The sequence below is a fragment of the Denticeps clupeoides genome, chromosome 19 (assembly GCF_900700375.1).
Source record: "Denticeps clupeoides chromosome 19, fDenClu1.1, whole genome shotgun sequence".
Classification (NCBI taxonomy): domain Eukaryota; kingdom Metazoa; phylum Chordata; class Actinopteri; order Clupeiformes; family Denticipitidae; genus Denticeps; species Denticeps clupeoides.
Genome location: NC_041725.1, coordinates 15088880 through 15109619, shown reverse-complemented (window position 1 = coordinate 15109619; position 20740 = coordinate 15088880). Strand labels below are relative to the sequence as shown.

General features: G+C 40.8%; 1 protein-coding gene across 1 annotated transcript in view; it reads right to left on the bottom strand.

Annotated features, from left to right (window-relative positions):
* rab6ba (RAB6B, member RAS oncogene family a) overlaps window positions 1-20740 on the bottom strand; it is a 63033-nt gene that overhangs the window by 2660 nt on the left and 39633 nt on the right. Inside the window, exons 3-7 of the mRNA XM_028961433.1 lie at window positions 18198-18251; window positions 17590-17695; window positions 16421-16532; window positions 7320-7413; window positions 4442-4508 (exon numbers count right to left, since the gene is read on the bottom strand). Coding sequence (XP_028817266.1) covers window positions 4442-4508; window positions 7320-7413; window positions 16421-16532; window positions 17590-17695; window positions 18198-18251 — 433 coding nt within the window. The remainder of the gene's footprint in view (window positions 1-4441; window positions 4509-7319; window positions 7414-16420; window positions 16533-17589; window positions 17696-18197; window positions 18252-20740) is intronic.

Here is a 20740-nt window from a genome sequence, read left to right as displayed (position 1 = left end):
GCTCCAATTAGTTATTTGGCAGCCTGGTTCCTTAAATGCCTTGTATTTAGGCCACATGCAGACACCATACCACTTGCTGGGTCCATTATCAAAAAAAAAAAAGAATGTGGATACCAGTATCAATGGCAAATTAATTCTGGCCTTAGACTGTGGTGTCAAATTTGATGACAAATCCACCCTCTCCCCTTCCCCTCAGTATTTCTGAGCAATGCTCCAGTGTGTTACCCTCAGGTGTGATTAAAACTGCTGTAAGACTGCCCCCTGCTGGTGAAACACAAACTCTGGCTAAAAAAGAATGTGGTCTCTAGGTGCTGCTTTTGCACCAGTTGGGTGATTGCAGTTAAATGGTAAAACATTTAATTATTTTAAATGGCTGTGTCAATGCACATGGATGACAATAGGACTATATGCAGATTTGAATTATTTCAGATTTGCAGATTTGAATTATTTTATTTTTCTGTGTAATACAAAAAAATTATATTTTAAGCACTTTTATTTACTGCTGTGAGTTAAAATGTAACAAATGGACGACCGGCAGCCACGCACAGGGCATCATCTTAATTTCCCCAAAATGGCAGAACAACCCCCTCCCTTGCCATATCCCCACAAATATTATTTACATGTATCTTGGGAACGGGAATGCAGACTTCCAAGGACATGCCACTAATCACAAAGGGTCAGTGACAGTAAATGGCGTTCCTGTGAGGACATATCGATCTGCAGGTGTGTTTTTTAAACCATAAAAGCAAAATTATGGGTAAATGTAATATAGAAATGTAAGGAAACTTTTTTATTCGATGAATTTATGAATTGCATAATAAATATGTATAAAACAATGTGCTCATATCGTAAGAAAAGACTGTGTATGTGTGTGTGTGTGTGTGTGTGTGTGTGTGTGTGTGTGGTTGTTTCTCAGTCCCACAGGGCAAGTTGAGTCACTTCCCACACACATTTCCAAACCAAATGATGACCCTCTGCTCTCCCTTGAGCTCCCTCCACCTGGAGAGAGTATCTGTTCACCTGCGGGGGGAAAAAGAGGGGGAGGGAGATGGTGCCGGTGGTCCCTTCGCCCACTGATGTTGGACAGGAGGTGCAGGTTTTTTGTGTCTCTCTGTGGCCCTTCATGACAGCGCCAGTATGGACTCTCAATACCAGGTCATAAAACCGGAGCTTAACCTGCGACGCCTGGATGCACAGGCCAGACTCACATTAACCCTCCAGTTCAGCGCCTCCATTTCAACTGGCCAAACTGTGTTCTTTCCAGTAACAGGGGGGAGAATGAGGTCATAAATCACAGTTGGGAAACCAATAATAATAAAAAAATCATGTGCTTTTTTTTTAAAAAGAGTTACAATTATAATTCACTGGTTCAGTTTAAATATGTAAATAGGTCATTGTCCAATGAAACTAAATCTTCTCCACCCAGTTGATCTGTTTTCGAATCGGGTAGTTGTTGTTTTATTGTAAAAGCTAAGAAACTACCCCTTAGAGCGAGGCACAATAAGACTCCTCTCTATTCCACTAGGGTCTTGACACACCCCATAAATCAGCCACTTTTCCAAATACCTGCTTGACCTCATTGCTTCTGAGCAATGCTGAAAAAAGACAATTACTAAAAATGGCCATCGTAAATATTGTCTAAATATCTTCCTCTGAAGCCCACGCCCTTTTCTGCTTCCTGAATGGCTCATTACATTTTGCAGGGTGGGGCAGGTTGTCTACAAGAAAGAAAAGAAAACAGTCTTTTATCTATTCTATGATGTTAAAAAATGCTAACATTTTGAATTTTTTTTTTGTTGATATTTTAGCTTGATATTTTAATGTTTTCCAGCTGTCTAAATCATTTTTTGTCTTGATTCCTAGAAATAAATGTGTTCTAGGACATAAGACCATAATGGCCCATGTATATAAAGAAATATCTACATCAAAGAAGCTTTATAAAAATATCACATCCTGGTTTAAAAGGACGCCAGACACCCCGAACAACAACAGGACAATGGAAGGACACTGGTGGCGCACCAGTGGTGTTTTTATTGTTTTTCCCCTTTCTTGAAAGAACGTGGCTGGTGTTATCTGATCTCCAGCTATCTCCCTCCCTCCCGCCATCCTCCCTCTCCAGGGCAGATCGATACCCAGCAGAGCGCAATAACAACACAAGGGCCTGGACTCCATTAAGAAGGAACAGAGAGACACACAAAATGAGAGGAGTCGCCAATCAGGCCCTTTCATCATTGTGACAGTGCGTCACCATCCATCCATCCTTCTACCTGTCTATCCATCCATCCAACGTCCGCCATTAACTCCGTGTTGAATTCATAGAAAGACAACCTACTGGGTGGTATCTGGAGGTTCTTTTATATCATTACCAACCAATCATTACCAATCAAGCGGCATGTAACCAATAATCTGATCACAGTATCACTGCAACAATATTGTTTTAACACTACTGCTATCTGGAGAAAACTACCTTCAGTTCCTCCCTTACACACAGTCTTCAAATTAAACCGTGACACAACAATACCGGATACCAGCATGCTCACAACAAGGACCACAACACACTGCTGTATCAACTTTTTGTCCCACCCCTACTGCCTATGCCACCTCATCAGATCACGAAAGGGCCTTTTATCTTAACTGTTGCAATGAGGCAGAAATTTGATGTGACTGGGAAGACCTGTTCTGTCTGTACAGCGTGCTGCTGAAGGACATTATGGCATAAAAATGAGCGACATATTCCACAAACTCCGTTACCATAGAGATGCTGCTTCTGAAGTGGGGCAAGGGAGATGTCAGGGGTGAGTGAGTACCAAAAGGGAGTGAAAGAACATTCGCTAGTGCCTAAACGAACTCAGGCGTCGGGTGATGAGGAAGGAAACAAAACAAAGATTGAAATAAAATATGTCTCGTGGTAAACAAACGCATAAGACAAATGAAATGACTCGTCTCTTCTCTACTCCTAAGCGATTCTGCGAAGCTGGGCGTGATGGAAAGGAAATGCATTCCGCGCGCTCCCTCTGTTCTCTCCGGCGTGCAGACAGCACTGCCGTTGCACGCGGATTGCTGCTGGCTTTTGGAGAAGCTCCCGGGGAGTGTTATTTTTCCGAACATGCCGGTTGCATTTGGTTTTGAAACAGATGGGCGTTTTTTTTTTGGTTCTGATCTGTGACCAGCGGGGAAGCCAGGCTGCAGAGAACGACTGGTAAAAGATTCCTCTATGAGCTACCAATCTTGTAAAACGATTGTTATGCCTATAGCCGGAGAATAACAGGCTAGCAAGCACAGGCATGGTGACATATGGTCGGCACGCCGCTGTAACTGCTTCACAGTGCAGAAAACACTCCCCTGTTGACAGGTCTCTGGTGATCAGAAATATCACGCCGTGTGTTTTCTCTCCCGTTGCCATTTTCCATGGCAGCTCCCGGAATTGATAAGCTGATCTTATCTGCGGCCGTTTGCTTTTGACTGACTGAGATTGTGGCGAAAGCAGCGGGGTGTTCGTCAGGGGTGGGATGGATGAACGGTCTGCTGGGGAAGATGACGACACACACAGACAGAAAGACCACAAGATGAAGACAGAAACACTGACAGGATGATGGATGCAGAAAATGCAGCAGTGCTGACAGAGCAACACGCTCTCACCAGACGTCAACACAGAGCAGACATCGAGATTTGTAATGCAGACTGTACCCAAGATCAACGTTCTTCTGTTGCTTTATGTAGCTCGAGACTGAACAGAGAAAGAAAATCATGACTAAGAAAATTCTAGCTCAGCTGTCAGGCTGAATGTGTATGAATGTGTGTGTGTGTGTGTGTGTGATATATGACAGTGCTGGATGAAGTCTGTGCCACTGGTAACATACGCCACGGCCCTGTGAGCTGACTGATGATGGATGGTGCACAAGTGCTGTCAATGCACTAAATCACGCAGCCACAGACCTGTCCGTCACACACACTCACCGTTACACACATGCATACACTATGCACCACTTATCTGTATTCCCATAGACACACACACACACACCAGCATACGCTGCACCTCTGTGACGGCTCGTCTCACAGCATGTCTGCCACAAGACATCATTCAAACCCCCCACAGCTGCCACCCACCTCCCCCTCTGCAAAGCACATATGTAGAGGGGGCTCAAAAATCTGATGCCTGTCAAAATGACCAAATAACCAGCCAGCTCCCCACTCACAGTCAACAAGTCTGAACCCTGAATCACGTGACTGAGGCCTGTGCACCTTCGGCACAGTGTGCCTGCACTTTGAAACCAACAGTGAGGAAAAGGAAAGGGTGTTTTGTGGAAATTTCTCATTGGAGACTACAATGCATCTCGTGTGGACCTTCATTTGAAGTTCATCTTTTGTTTATTTACATTAAAATAATCCTGAGCATTTGCATGACTTTACCACAGAATGCAAATGAATGTTGAAAGGATACTTCCTTCTTTGCTCATCTCCTGCATGCTGTCCATTCCAGGAAGAGCGGCTGCCACACGCCGGAACAGCTGAAAAAGAGAGAACAAGAGAGACTAAAAGCACGGCAACAACCCAACCTCCCAGAATTCCAACTGGCAGCCCTCCGGGAAGCCCACTCCACTTTCACCTCTCATCTTATACGGCCTCCCAGCCTGCACTCTGTGCCCCCCGCCACCTTCTCCCGCACTGAGGCGCTGCAGGAGCGGCCTCGCTCGATAAGGACCACACAGGCCACAGCCATAACAACACACACTTAACATCAACCTCGTCTCCCAGAGCACCTCTGTAATGGCACACTTCAGCCAATTACAGACAAGCAGGAAGAGGCAAGCAGATGCAGCCGGGGTGTGGTCACCACCTTGTTGTCATAGAACAACAAGGAGATTAACCTCCTAGCGAGGAAAAATAAAGAGGCAGGGAGGTATTTATTTATTCAGACCGAGGGATGAACCTTACAGTCCATACAGCATTGTTATTGATTAATGAACAACCAAAACAAAATTAATGATATCCTTTATGGCTAATTAATAAGATTATATACCTCACTGAGGCAATTTTACCAGTCATACATACATAATAGGTCCAAAGAAGCACCCAAAAAAACACATACAAGCTCATTAAAATCTTTACAAATGTGACATATTTGATTTATGGATTAATAACTATACATACACTGACATTTTTGTATTTTGTACAATGCAACTTTCAAGGATTTTGTAATATAAAATAATTTCCACTGGGTTAATAAAAAACATGCCTTAATGGCAAAGCAGAGGTTCCACGTACATTTCTGTGGAAGCTATTATATTTCATTTCTTTCCAGAAAGGGGCATATGAGAATGTATTATCCCCCGTTTTCAAATGAAATCAGAGAGTGCAGATACTGTATACAGCAACTGCAATTTCCTTCACTTGGGTCCATCAATCACCATGTTCCAGCCATGGCTGTATAAAGCACAGGGCCATTAGCAAAGGAACAGCAGGAAAAAGGAGCAATTTTGTTAACTGGATACAGGCTATTGTTTTTGACATGGTGAGATGGAGGAATCCATAAAATACCAATGTGGTTGGGCCTGGAGAGTACAGAACATGATATGTCTCAATTAGTGAATCATTTAAAACACAATCTCAGAATCCTACAACAAGCGTGAGGATTCACTTTTCTATATAAATATAAATATTATATGGCATATATCATTGTCTGCATTAGTTCAGCTTACAGAGCTGCATCCTGTATAAGACAAATTAGATTTAGCCAAATGTATAAGAAATGTTACACCACCATGCAGGCCATGGAGTCATTATAATTATGCTAGTTAAATATGCATGTAATGTAAGCGTGCATTAGCTTGCCAATAGCATGCTCATGAGTAATGTACAGTGCATTTTTCATATAATACATAATCCATAAATCTTTATTTGAACAGCAGCAGCTTTGCCTGCCACATTTTCTCCATTAAAATGTTATATTATTCACAAAAAGGTATGCACTGAATCAATATGGGACCTACTGTGGTCCAATTATCTCTTTGATACAGTCAGTTAAACTGTGTTATTGTGAGGCTGATTATAAAGTAAATTGTCTTATCGATTAAGAAACGTTTCGCCTGCAGCACTCCGACAGATGCTTGTGTATTTATTTACCAGGACCACATAAGCACATGAATAAACAACCCTACCAGGGTATTATCAGAGAATGAGAGCCCAATTGTGATGATGATAAAAAAAAAAACAGCATGAATTAGCACCCAGGCCAGCCCTATGAGTTAAATAACCCGTTGTGAATGAGCAGGTTAGAGCAACTGCCAGCAGTTTCTACATGGATACAGTGGAGCGTGGTGGAGCCATCATTTCGAGCGTGTGAGTATGAATGATTTATGGCCATACCATATGTGTGGGTATGTGAGTAAATCCCCTACAGAACTGGATATATCTCAACAAATACTGTGATACCAGCCACTGTTCATTGATAATAAAAATAAACATAAGCATCAGTCGACATTGCCAATATATAAACTGTGTCATCTTTTGCGCTGGTGCATTACAAATCTGTGGCATGTGTGCTGGGTGAATGCACATGTACAAATCTCAGTTTCTGCAGCCTTCATTTCCCTGCTGCACTCTGAATATTTCTGATATTTCTAATTAGACTCTTATCCTGAGCAGACTCCTCTCATTTTGGGCACTAATGGCTCAGATGGTAAATGTGAAGCGACAGATGTTAGCAGCGCGTCACAGGTAAAATGCTAATGGACATAGGAGCAGTGGAACGAGTTGATGAAGGCAGAAGACTGAACTGAAAGACTGTCTTTCCTTCACATCATCCAATTTTTATGCAGTGGTCAGCAACACAGACATACTGAATAAAATGCTACTGCATAACCTTTTAGGTTTAGATATTTAATCCAGATGATATCATCACCTCAGAATTCGAAGTAAAAAGAAATAGTCATCTGATTTAATATTATTGCATAGAGTCTATCTTCCATGTTAGACATGAATGTATATTGTGATTTATTTTAATATTGACTGACTTTACAACGCTACACTCTATTAAAGAAAATAGATTTACCGCACCTCAGAAATGGATGCCCAGTACACTGTTATGCTATGGGGTAGCAGCGGGGAGTATGTTGGCAGAAGCCCACTCACCATGGCAATGCTGCCCTCACAGGGCACTACTGCAATCCTGCGATCTGGTTTTCTCGCTGTGTGCTTAGTCACAGTGACTCACCGTTCTGACTGTTCTTCAGAACTGCAGAGCAACTAACGGACCCACACACTCTCTTTGGTGCCTCACGCTTGCGCGCATTAGTCTCTGTCAGGCTCTGGCAACTCACCTGTTTGACGTTGTAGCCCGTCTTGGCACTGGTCTCGATGAACATCACACTCAGCTCTTTGGCTCTCTGCTCACCTTCCTCAATCGTGATTTGCCTGGGGAGAGGAATTATTTCAAATGAGGGCCATAAACAAACACCTTTAAAACAAGCTGCTAATTTATATATTTTGTGTGTGTATATAGCACATCAAACACACATAGACAAATACAATACTACAATACTATATCATATCTCATTAAGACCTTTGCATTTGAATGAAATATAGGTAGTTGCTAATATAGTAATATAGTTAACTACATTAATGTTGTGCAAACCACACCTTATAACAAAACCAGAGCCCCCAATGGGAAATGAGATGTGGCTATTCTACACAGCAATAAAATACAGGACAATGATAGCAGTGCCAGAGGACTGCACAGACAGGAACACACAATGACAAACACTTCCCTGTCTCATCCAGCAAGCCTGTCTCCAGTAATTAATTGATAGAGTATCTGATTAATTGCTTTATGGTCTGGCACATTAATTAAAACACATTTCTATGACACTCCTGTGTATTAACCCCTGTCTCCAAAGAGAGAGAGAGAGAGAGAGAGAGAGAGAGAGAGAGAAATGAAAGTGGGACGAGATAAAGGCGGAGAGATTAAAGTGCAGTTCCAGAGACTCCTGTCTGTCAGCTTCCAGACAGAGGAAGGAGCGTCGTAGTGCTTTAAATCTCAGGGCTGGTCGTTCCACAGGGACAAGGCAATGATGTAACCACTCTCCCTTCTTTGTTCTTCCCTGTTAGGGATGCACAGATGGATGGAAGAAAGAGGAAAGGAGACAACAGGTTTCCTTTTTTGTGAAGAGGAAGTGGTGAGAGAATATTTACAGAGGAGCAATGCAGACTACATACAGTTACTAAAAAAAAGAAAATAAATCAGCAGTCTATTGAACAAAATAAGAAGTGGGTACACACTGTCTGAGTCAGCGAGCCCAAACTGGCCCAGTTCTGGTCCCAATCGCCTTTATATAGCTCCACCCAACCTGCTTTTAGAGATCCCAGCAAGCCCCCCATTCAGCACATTCTACTATAACACAAACTAATTAAAAATAATTAATCATTAAATAAAACAATGAAGTACTGAATAACACAGCGATTGATCAATGTCTCCCCATTTCCCCTGGTATCACCCAGCTCAGCTCTCTTAAAATTACCAGTTACCACACACTGTTTAGCTACACATGGAATTTTGGTCAGATGAAAATGAAATGGTAATTATGGTCACTGACAAATTAGCAAGCAAAAGAAAGATACATTCTTTTATAATCAATTATAGCTTAATACTATCGTGATGGTGTAGTTGATTGTGTAATGTGTCTGTTGCTAGCTGTCCCATATAAACCACAATGTCCTGAATATTGTTCCAATTCTCTTGTCATGTATATTGATTGTGACACCTACTCTACAGCTAATTAGTCTAGAAACCCACATACATACAAACCACACGTGTTTGTAATATGAGCGCACTAAATGGCATCTGCTAGATGAAAACCATCTGCTCTGCAGATACAAATAATGCCTCATCAGAATCAGAATCAGAATTGTGTTTATTGGCCAAGTATGTGAGTGAACACATACAAGGAATTTGAATCCGGTCGATGGTGTCTCCCAAGCACAGTATAAAGAACAAAACTCAATATAGTAAAAATCTTATATACAGAAAAAAAAGCTTACAGAACACCACAGTACCTCATGAACACCGACACATGCTCATCCATCCGTGCTCGCTCACATCTGCTCAGCACTCATCATGCTCAGTCTTGAGACAGGGGACACTGGCTGATTACTTCACTCCTTTGACTTTTCTCTTTGAATACGGACTATGACCTTTGAAGGACCATGAATACGGACCATGACCTGACCATTGAAGAACAGCATTTGCTTGAGGGAACATTTTCATGGGATTGTCATGTTGTTGCTGTTCAAACCTAGTTATTTTCTTCACTGGGATCCTTTCCACTGGGTAAGGAAGCGGACCCATAATAAGAAGGTTACTGGTTCGAATCCAAGCCGCCAGGATGCCACTGAGCAAAGTACTGTCCTCACACACTGCTCCCTGGGCGCTTTTCATGGCTGCCCACTGCTCACCAAGTGTGATGGGTAAAAGCAGAGGATGCTTTTCGTTGTGTGCACAGCTGAGCTGTGTTTCACAAAGACAATCACTTCATTTAAAAACACACACATGCAGGTTACAGGGAGCAGCTTAAATCAGCAGGGAATGGCACCTCACCCAAAACAACACAAAAGACCAGCATCTCAGGCACTGCTGAATCACTTGACTCTTTGCACACAAGCTTAATCAACAAAGTTCAATGTTCCACAAACACATACAATAAGATAGAGAGTGCACAAAAACTACAAACAGGCTGTGTGTACAAAATCCTAATCTCCCAGTGGCCATACATTCCTATAATACAGTCATCATCATTTATAAATGCAAATGCACTCACAGTTATCTGCTCAACTGGTTCTTTAATTTGCCCCAACTTTGTAAAACCTACAATGCCTATTCCATTATTCTGCTGTCGCCATGGTGATGGCAGCATAAGCCACGTCTGGTGGTGCTGGCTCAAAAGCCTGTGTCTCGGAAGGCAACATCCGCAATAATGAGTTTCAGTGATGTAGCATGCACCAGCCTGCCCACACACTATTCAAAAAATATATTACACCCATATTACTCACCAACTTTATAAAAGGTCACAGAGACGTCATTGAAGCAGAATGGTGCTTCTAAATAGTTACATGAAAAATTCTTAAAATAATAAAGAGACATCAGTGGTCCTGCTTCACCTCATACCCCCAAACCCTCACCAAGTCAAATGTCTTTTTATAACTGGATCATTTAGAATCATTCTCCCATTTTTCCATTCTGTATTTATTTAAAAAATAGAAAATTGAAATATTAGTAAAACTTTAGGGCAAGTAGTACTGGGTACTGACAGCATGCATGGAAATGACCTGGGGCAGTACTAGCGGTACTAGTTTGGTGCTCTGTGCAAGAAATAAAACAACATTTGGAATCCTGGAGGGACTGCCTGATAAAATAAGAACAAGCATAGGGTTATTTAAATATTTTCTCACAATATTTTTCTAAATCTAGAAAAAAATAAAATCTACAGCTGAGTGAATAAAATAGATGTATTCATAGTTGGGGGTCCTAGTGAACCGGAATTGATCTCTTCATCGATGGTAACTTGAAAGCACGTTGTAAGTCGCTCTGGATAAGGGCGTCTGCCAAATGCCGTAAATGTAAATGTAAAATGTAAATGTAATACAGAAAATCCTAAAATTTTATATAATCACTCACATCATACAAATACCCTGTATTTCTATGGTCTCATGGATGTGACAGTCCACTTACAGTAGAATTGCCCAGATATTGTTTTATCTGGTATACGATTATGCTATACATTGATTTTAAAGTTTTTTATATAACTTCCTGCTGCAGTGCCTTTGCAATAGACACGTTACCCTTTCAAAAATAGGTACATTTAAATTTACTTGTCAAATTCTATACCACAGTATATACTATCTACAGTCTAAGGTTAAATTTATATCGCAATATTAATTTTATGCCATACCGCACAGCCCTTAAAACATCAAAGTCAAGCTCCCAAAGAGCTTTATGAGAATAAAGCAACCTGCCTACTGTACTACCCGCCTTCCGCAAGAATCTGAGACGAGCTATGCATCTTTTGTTCACAGAACAGGAACCCTAGGGGAAGGCAAAAGGTGATGGAGATGGAAGAATAAAAATGAGGAGAGGCGAAGGTAAAAATACGGCAGGTTTCATTATAAATTCTGAAACGTCCGGAGGGATGAGTGAGCGAAGTGAACACGAGCACCCAGCCCCTCGAGTTTCTTTTTGTTTTCCATCTCCACTACACACGTCTAATACTAAACTTAGAGTACTAGGCCTTTGTCGCACACTGCTATGCCACTGCTGCTATGGCCATGATCAAGACAACATAAGCACACAGGGTTTGGTAGAGCAAAGTTGTGCTAAACCTACAGTAGCCTTGAAACCAGGGTAACTATATATTTATTCTAGAGTGCACTTAAGTTTGCAAGAGTTTAGTGAAAAAGAGTCCTATTTTACAGTAGATATATAGGGTGGTAGTAGCCTAGTGGGTAACACACTCGCCTATGAACCAGAAGACCCAGGTTCAAATCCCACTTACTACCATTGTGTCCCTGAGCAAGACACTTAACCCTAAGTTGCTCCAGGGGGGGACTGTCCCTGTAACTACTGGTTGTAAGTCGCTCTGGATAAGGGCGTCTGATAAATGCTGTAAATGTATTAAGCGATATACCTGCATGTGATACTAATAAGGAGAAATACTTTAACAAAGTTTCAATGATTGTTTATGTACATTTTGAGACATGCTTTTGAGACAATTTGAGACAGTGACAAGTATACATTTATTATTAAGATTTGATAAGCGATAAGGTGCACATGTGTTATGTCCTGCTTTGCAAAGGTTTTGTTTAAAGAAGCCTTTTCATTATTTTTATCACACTTTAATCCATTCTTTTATATACCTTGATAATTATAGTGCATTAAATTATCTCAAAAATGTGCAAAAATGTCCATTTTGAAAACGTTCTGGATTGTTAGGATTTTCTAGTGGCAAATCAAGTCTCCAGTCCTCTCAGTCCTTCTCATTATCCACCACTGAATGTAACCTTCCCAGCAGCTACAGCTCCAACAAAGACTGTGACAGCTGAAAAGGGCTCCAAGCTGAAGACGAGTACCCTGTACCATCCAGATATGTACTCATTCCAAACAATCCCCCTGGTCTTTTTCTATGGAGAATGGGGTGGACACTTATAGGACCTCTTCCAGAAAGATGTGGACAGACCGTGTTGAAGAATTTTTTACACCAAATGCTGTTGCAGGAACGCAAGAAAACAATGCAAGGAGAAAGATACAGCGACATAAAAAAATCTACAGTGAGACAAAAGCTTCCTCTTGCAACTTGCTACAGCTTGATAGAAACATTTCCATTTTCCAAACCAAATGTGACACTGGGGAAACCTATGCTTTCTTTCTCCCATTAAATCTTGGATTAGCATTGAGTGGTTGCAGAAGGGCCCCAAAAGCGGCCTATAGGATGGCGTAATTTAAACTGACATCTCCAGGGCTATCTGGAAACAGACAACAGCCATCTGTTCTTCTGCACAAGCGTATTTCCCCTAGTCAAGGCGAGAAAAGGGGTAGGGGTCTGTGTAAACAGACTTTGGGAGGATAAAAATCATGCCCTGATAAGAAAATGATCCAATTCCAGCAAGACAAGGGTATGAGTGAGCAGGAAGAGCTCTCCCTTCCAGAATAGTTATTATATGTTATTGGGTTGCTCATTCCTGACTTGAAGAGAGCCTCACTTTGAGTCTTGGCTATATCTCACCAAGTCTTCTTGGGCAAGCTCTGAAGCAATGCAGAAGGCCAGGAAAATATATTTTTAAAAAGCCCTGAGCCAACATTTCTGTCACTGTTGCACACATCAAATAGACCTGTGGTCCTCAGAGATTATGGAGAGGAGCTGAGGAGCTGTTTTAATGGCCCTGTAAACATTTTTACCCATGTGCTATTTGCCATTGTAGCCATAGCTTTTCATTTCTGACTGCCATTTCAAATTTTCTCTGTAAAGGTGATGTGAGGCAAGAAAGGAGGACGATGCTCAGACTAAGACGCACACAGGTGGAGATAAAAAAAATAAATCTTCCTGGTTTTCTTTCACTCTGTCACTCTGGCTGAGGCATGTGATTCAACCAGGTTCATTATCGACCTTTTATCTCCCTAGAGGAGTCACGCTACGGTGTCACATTTCATTACAGAAGCACCATGGCAATAATATTCAAATGGATTCCTCACCGTGCTCTGCCAAGCCCCTGGATTTGCTATTGATCATGAATATGATTAATTACCTCTGAGGTAGCACGTCCTCGAGGCTGCACCAAGCTACGCATAAACTGTTAGACGTGGAGTTACACAAAAGGACTCACAAGCAGGTTGCAAGCCAGTTGTAAGCGATTTGAAAGATCTAGAGACTTGAATAAAAGATCAGTTATACATCCCATGCAAAGTCAGCTTTCAAGCATAGAGATGTTAATAGCTAATCCACATCCCTCCTGGTTACAATTTTTTACACCGACCCCTTTCACTCAGTTCATGACTTTATTTAATGTAATTAGTGCAATAAGAAAATGTAACAACTGAACAATACAAAGAAACTGTCTATGGTGCTAATTCCTAACAATTCAAACTGCTTTTCCAATTAATTGCTGGGCTGTAATTATAAAAACATCCAATTTACCACAGTGATATCATTGAGATTATGTAATGCAATTCCAATAGTTTTGGTGTATATCAAAAAATGTGGTAGTATTCAGTTGGTGCCGCTCCCACTGAGCCACTGAGGGGAATCCAGAATAAAGGAGCCACAGAGCCTCAAAGGCCACAGCATAGGTCACTGAGACTGATGCTTATCCAGCCAATCCATCCTCACCGGCCCAACAATATTGCCACAACACCTACACTGCAATTCATCTGTCCTTTACAATCAGTGAATCCATAAAGCCTCCCTCTTTTTATAAAGCCCCTTTTTCTTTATGAAAAATCCTTGTGCGAATGGGTCCATCAACTCAATAGGACTCCAGCATTGCTGAGACGAGCAGAGAGATGAAATGGCCTTTCAGGCTGTGGAAAATGAGCAGTCGCAAAGAAAATGTGTGTGTTTATGACTTTGCTACACACCACTGAATGGCATGTAATGCTCTCCAGCAAAAAACGTAAAACTGGTTTAAACCCCCAGGGAACTAATTCATTTAGTAATTTAAATTACTAACCGCAATTAATTAATTAACCTCAGAGACAGTAGGCTGCATTTTATGTTCACTGTGGCCCTTATTTAATGTCAGACAAAGTGTTCAAAGTCAATTTGTATGAGTGGGGTTTTTTTCAGAGTTGTTACCATAAGACAAACTGTCTAAGACGAATGGTCATGTCAGCATAATGAAGCCCATTCTCCAGAATAAGCCAGCGGTCAGCAAGTTAAGAGTCTGTAATGACAACCCACCTCACAGTTCTCTAAATCATAGAGAGAAGTGCCACATACACAAGTCCAATTCCTGCAGATATTTTGGAATATATTTTTCCTGACTGAACAAATCCTAAAAAAACAAATCAAGCAACTTGATGGCAAACTCTGTTTTTAACAGAAAGTCGTTGTTGAATACGTTTTGCTGTTGTATTTTTATTCCAATTAGTTTACTGCATATCACTTATCCTCAAATCATTTATTTTGAGCGATTACTAGGATTTTCCAGAATGCAACAGCAAATGACGGAATATATGAAAATATTTTTCGTCAATCTATGGTCTAGTTCTGATGATAGTGTAGACTTCTGGTGGTGGACAACATGCTCCCTGGTGGACCAGTCTGCAGCAAACTATGCTGCACTATGTGGTTATTTCCTGAGCACCATTCACGTTTTCTGTAATTCACTCCCCACATGCATCAAAAAGCCTCATGCAACCATGGGCCTCTTGCCGGCACATTGTTTATCTTTCCTTGAACCACTTTTGGTAGATACTAACCACCGCATACAGGGATCAAGACCCACTGGTCTTTTTATCTTACATTATAATTAAGAAGTTGCTATGTAAAAGCTTACAGCTGAGTGTGCTGGAGTGCAAAAGTGTTAGAGTGCAACAAGAAGTCAAATTTTTCCTAACTCCAACGCACCAACTTCAGGAACTGACTTTTAACTTGCTGCCTAATACATCCATCCCTTATCAGGTGCCACTGTTAACAGACAATCAATGTTATTCACTTCCCTGGTTGGAAGCTTTACTGCTGGGGCTGAATCTCCAGCAAAATCACAGCAAAAGCAAGAAGGAAGCATCGACTCTCAAAGAGACCAGACACCCCACTGTCACTATTTCAGGTTGTGTGAAGCACTCAGAAGCCTTCATTAAAACAGCCCATGTGTTAGCCATGTCCACACATTTCCTTTGATTGTTTGAAGTCTGGGGTGTGTGTTTAAAGGGTAGGAGCTTCGTTAGTTTCCAGACGTCCCCGATGAGGCGCCGTCATACAGACGATTGGTGGTCGGTGTGTCTGGCCTAAATTAAGGGGTTGTGCACAAGGGCTGAGGGAGAGAAGCACGGAGAAGCGCAGCCCTGAGGGAGGGACGGCCTTATTTACCACTGAGTGAGTTATACAGACGGAGCTGTTTGGGGACAGGGAATGGCGATTGCCGTTTTAATTAAGGGTGTAAACCAGTCAATCACACAGGTGCTCGCACAGATTCCATACCCAGGAGGAGATGCAGAAGGCAAAAGCTGCGTCCTGTTTTGTTGTCTTTTCTTACTGTTCTTTGGTAGCGGTGGTGATGAATTCCTAATCACGGCTTTTGAGGACATCCTGCAGCAGGTGGTGAGAGTTTATGGTGGAAACTTGAAGGTGGAGGCTGGAATCATTTCTCTGAGTTAACTGCCCCCTTCCCCCACCCATGGGCAACCATTTCTCTCTCTTTTTTTAACTGTCTTTCTAATTTCCTTATGCCTTTCTTTGGCTCTTTCATTTATCCAATCCTACAAGGCTCATTTTCTGAAGCTTCAACCTTTCAATCTTTCTTCCATTAACCTTTCTGACTACCCCTCCTCCTCCACACTATCTATTTCATGCACATTCTCTCATAGAGGGAACTTAAGCTTGCACAAACGAAGCTTGGTGATGTATGATAATAGACAAGGTGGCAATTTGCCTACCTTAAATCAGGTGCAACTTAAGCCAACAGGACAGCAGGAAGTCCTGCAGACTTTAATTCACATATTATAGTGTGTCAAATTGTAAGATTTCCAGAAGCACCTCACATATTCTTTGCTGGATCTGTAGAGGAGTGACGATGTTTTCAAGTGTAGTGGTACTAAAATCAATATTACAATTATGAAATAAATATTTTTCTGTAAAAACAAAGTACCTGACTTTCATATGATTTGCAATTACATCAAATTCCATTCCATATTAATCAGAATGCAGTGAATGCTCACCTCTTATCTGCCAAATCCGTCTTGTTGCCAACAAGCATGATGATGACATCACTTCCCCTCTCTGTCCTGACATCATCAATCCACTTAGAGGTCTGCTGGAATGAGTTCACATCTGTTGAAACAAAGAGTTGATATGTCAGGACACTAGGCATTTATAATTTAGCTTCAAAATCTTACAAACTAATTTCCATACAAACTAATTTTCAGATTACTGCAACAATCTGCTAAAGCTTCTGGAAGAATAAAATATGCAAATGTGAATAAAATGAAATAAATATAAATAAAATATTGGCTTGATATTGATTAGCAGCATAGCAATGCAACTCTGTTATTCTTTAAATCAGCAAAACAGTCAATAGTTTAGGAATCACACAGACACAATACAACAAATGGAGGGAAGTTGACATTTTCTGACACCTCTCTTTACTCACAAAAAAACTATGGATATGAGATGGTATAGAATGTTTTTTCACAGTTTTCTGCATAGGGATAGAGGGTATGGATTACAGAATATAGTATAATTATTATACCACAATAATACTATATAATATACTATAATAATTATTAGTAGTTATATAGTTACATACTGGTCCTTTCTGGATAAGACTGGACATCCCTGCTCTAGATGACCCTGTCAACAGAGATTGAAATGCTAAGATGGCTTTAAGACTTATTTAAGTCTGGGCTGGACAGTGGAGTGGGTGGCTGTTGTTCTCACAGCAGCTAATGCATTCTGTTTGACCTGTGTGCCTCTCTGTGAGCACACACTCGTCTTCTCTGCATGTGAAAGAGGGCGAGCAACACATCACGGGGCTCTGACAGCAAAAGGCCTCCAGGCATCCGGTTTCAAGGTGAAAACAAATTCCCCCACTTCTCTCTACCTCCCTCCTCCACCGACCGTCTCTCACTCTCAGGCCCTCTTGCTTGGAGTGGCCAGAAAAGCTGTGATTTGGATATAAAATTAAGTGCACAGACATAAGGTCCTGTCTCCTGAACAATAGACTGCTTGTAGTAATGCCTGCTTGTACACAAAAATGGTGTAAACTTGTTTATATGAGATATTTTAAAATATCTAATGAGGCGATATAATTTCTCCACTCTCAAATTGATTTGCAAATGGATTTATTGGGCATGAAAACGTATCCAGCCAAAGATTCAGCCAAACTCACTTGTGATGTCATATACCACCACAGCCACAGTAGAGTCTCGTATGTAGCTGGGGATCAGACTCCTGAAGCGCTCCTGACCTGCTGTATCCCACAGTTGCAACCGCACCTGAGGAGATGTAGATACTACAGTTTCATGTGTTGTATTACATATCTGTACACTAAAGCATTTCCCAAAATACCCAAACCACCATATAGACATTTAATATCAAAGAACACAGATTCAGAATTTTACACACAATCTCTTTCAATTCTCTTTTTCTCTGTCTCTCTCTCTCTGTCACACACACACACACACACACACACACACACACTACTAAAGCACAAACATCCCAAGGTCAGAGTGGGTAATAAAAAGACAGGTTGAGTGTAGAGACGTTTACGACAGTAGTGATATTTATGACATTGGGCAGTTTTCTGAATATATAAACCCATTTCTGAGTCACCCATTAAGACAAACAACCTTTCTACACTGCAGTCCTCAGGGAGACTGGTAGGCCTGAGCCAATTACAATTTAAAAGAGAGAAACATTCACAAGAAACACAAAAAAGTAAAATTACATGACAGAGATAAAAAGTTAATATGAGTGGGATGGTTATCAAATGCTTACCGTTCGATCCTCCAAGTACATGGTTTTTGACAGAAAGTCGATTCCAATTGTTGCCTGTAAAAAATTACATTACAAAATAAATAATTTTATGTGTAAAAGGTGTGAGTCTAAAAATGTCAGTAAGGAACATTATGAACAGATTATACACTCTGTGTCATTTATTACATGTCAAACATATTTTATTAGTCTTGAATGGGACTTTTAATTACAACAGAAAGATCTGCACTGCCATCACGATTCAGCCCCACAAACTGTGTTCATTTGGAGCCTGTATCTTCCAAAAATAGGGCCTAAAGCAAAAAAAATAAAACTGACCAGCTGAGGAGGACCACTGGCCAGACATAAGACTGGTTTTATTTCCCTGCAGACAGAAACGAATAAACACAATAGAATGATTTCCCCCGTGAACATAGACACACACGAACCGGGGTCCTCTCCCAGTATGGTCAGCTCAAGCTCGACCTTTAGTGTGTGTGTGTTTGATGGTGGAGAGAAAACACACTATCACTGCAAATCGGAAACATCAAGGACAAATGGTCACACAGGACCCAGGTCTAATGTGTGACATCATCAAGGAAGGGTGACTTCAGGTGACTTTAATTACCGCAATATAATCACACAAGGCTGAAGGGATTATAATGTGTGTGGCGGTCAGGGCACTAGATAAATGGGTGTGAATTATAAAATCCTGATGTCATTTGAAAGACACACATACACACACATTTTTATTCTCGTTATGTCTTGTTGGTTCTATATGGGGTGTCAGATACATCATGAATTATATTGTAAAATGGTGGTAACTGCAGTTGACTACTAAAGACCCTCACACAGACGCGTGATGTGAATCAGAATAAGAATCAGAAAACTTTATTAATCCCGAAGGAAATTGCTTATGCTACGACTGCAACAAGGGCACAGAGAGACAAACATACATTTATGAGTATAAATAAAAATAAAGTAAAAATAAGCACTAAAAATATCACATTGTGTGACATAACAATGTGATATAACCTACTGATAATAAAGACTTGCTCTAAATGTCAATATTTATTTACAACAATCTACCCCATTAACCATTAAAATTTTAAAACATCAGTGATTTAAGACAAACATATTGTTGTATCTGAAGATCCATGATCACTACCCAGCCCAAAATTTAAAAAGATATTTATTTTCTGCACTCCTACAGTACATTCGTGACCGTACATTTACTTCACGCAGGTGCTGCAGGCCTGTGGTTCTGCTTCACATGTGAATTTATCGATTGATCGGTGGACTGCTGTCTGGCCACATAATTCCTGCGCAGCAGATAACAGCAGGATTCAGCCCTGCTGGGATACACTCACAAGGTCCTGGCCTCTCAGGTTAATCCTACTGATGAAGATAAGAGCCGGAAGGTTCATCCAAGCATAAAGTGACTTAGTGTTGAATTAAAGAGGTACATGAATGAAGGGCAGACAGACAGATATAGGTGAAGAAAGAAATGTTAGCTGTGATCACCTGACATGACCTGTCCAACCCAGATGACTGTTATCAATAATGAACGGAGTAAATATGAACTGACAAGTCAATCAACTCTCAATGTATTTGCGATTTACATAATATTATTTTACATTATGCGCATATTCGATAAAATATGCATTAGAACTGATTGTTGCTTGTCAGGTGCTGTCAAAGTACACAAGAAAAAAGTATGTTGTAGCTACAATGCAATCCTATTAGCAAATAAAGTGATAGATTTCAGTATTTTCTTTGTGAGATATTAATAATGAAATTATGAAATGACAAACACATTACAAGAACACACCAAAATACAATGGCACATTTGGCATGCTTGTCGCTCCCCCATCGCCTCCTGGTCAGTTTGCCATTTAAAACCTGAGCCTAATGTGCTGCTTTACTTTTAACTTCACACAAGCGCCTTAAAAAATTCATTATGTCAAGCTTATGTCAGCCCAGCTCAAGCACTCTGTGTTACTGAGAACAAAGAGTAGACGCTAACATGGCAACGCTCAGTTTCACTCGAGTACTTGTGCGCACACCAGGGTGCCTCTGTGCTCTGATATGCAAGATCCCCGATGTTCTGCTGCTCTGGGGCAGCTCCAGACCCATGCTGTGTGGGTGTGCCTGGGTCTTGGTGCAAATCTGTGATTAACAGACCATGTGTCTCTCTTTCTCTCTCTCTGTGAATGTCAATCTAATATTTTCATAAACTACAGTAAGATATAGAAATGAATAGAACGTTCAATAATAACATAATAATTTATAGTAAATTATGCTAGGGTTAATATTAAACTAAACAGAACTTGAAAGTACATTTGTACATATGCATGTGTATAGTATTACACAGAGCTAGAGTGAGTGAAGTTTTCTTTTCGGTATTCTTCCGCACATTGCTTTTTCATAAGCACTTTAATAATTAAACCCTGCACACATTATTGTTAAAGAACGCCAAACACCATTTCCTGCTCTGCCCTCCACAATGACAACGAAAGAAGAAACAGGAGGAGCCTCTTGACAGTCTTAATACCGTATAGAAAAAA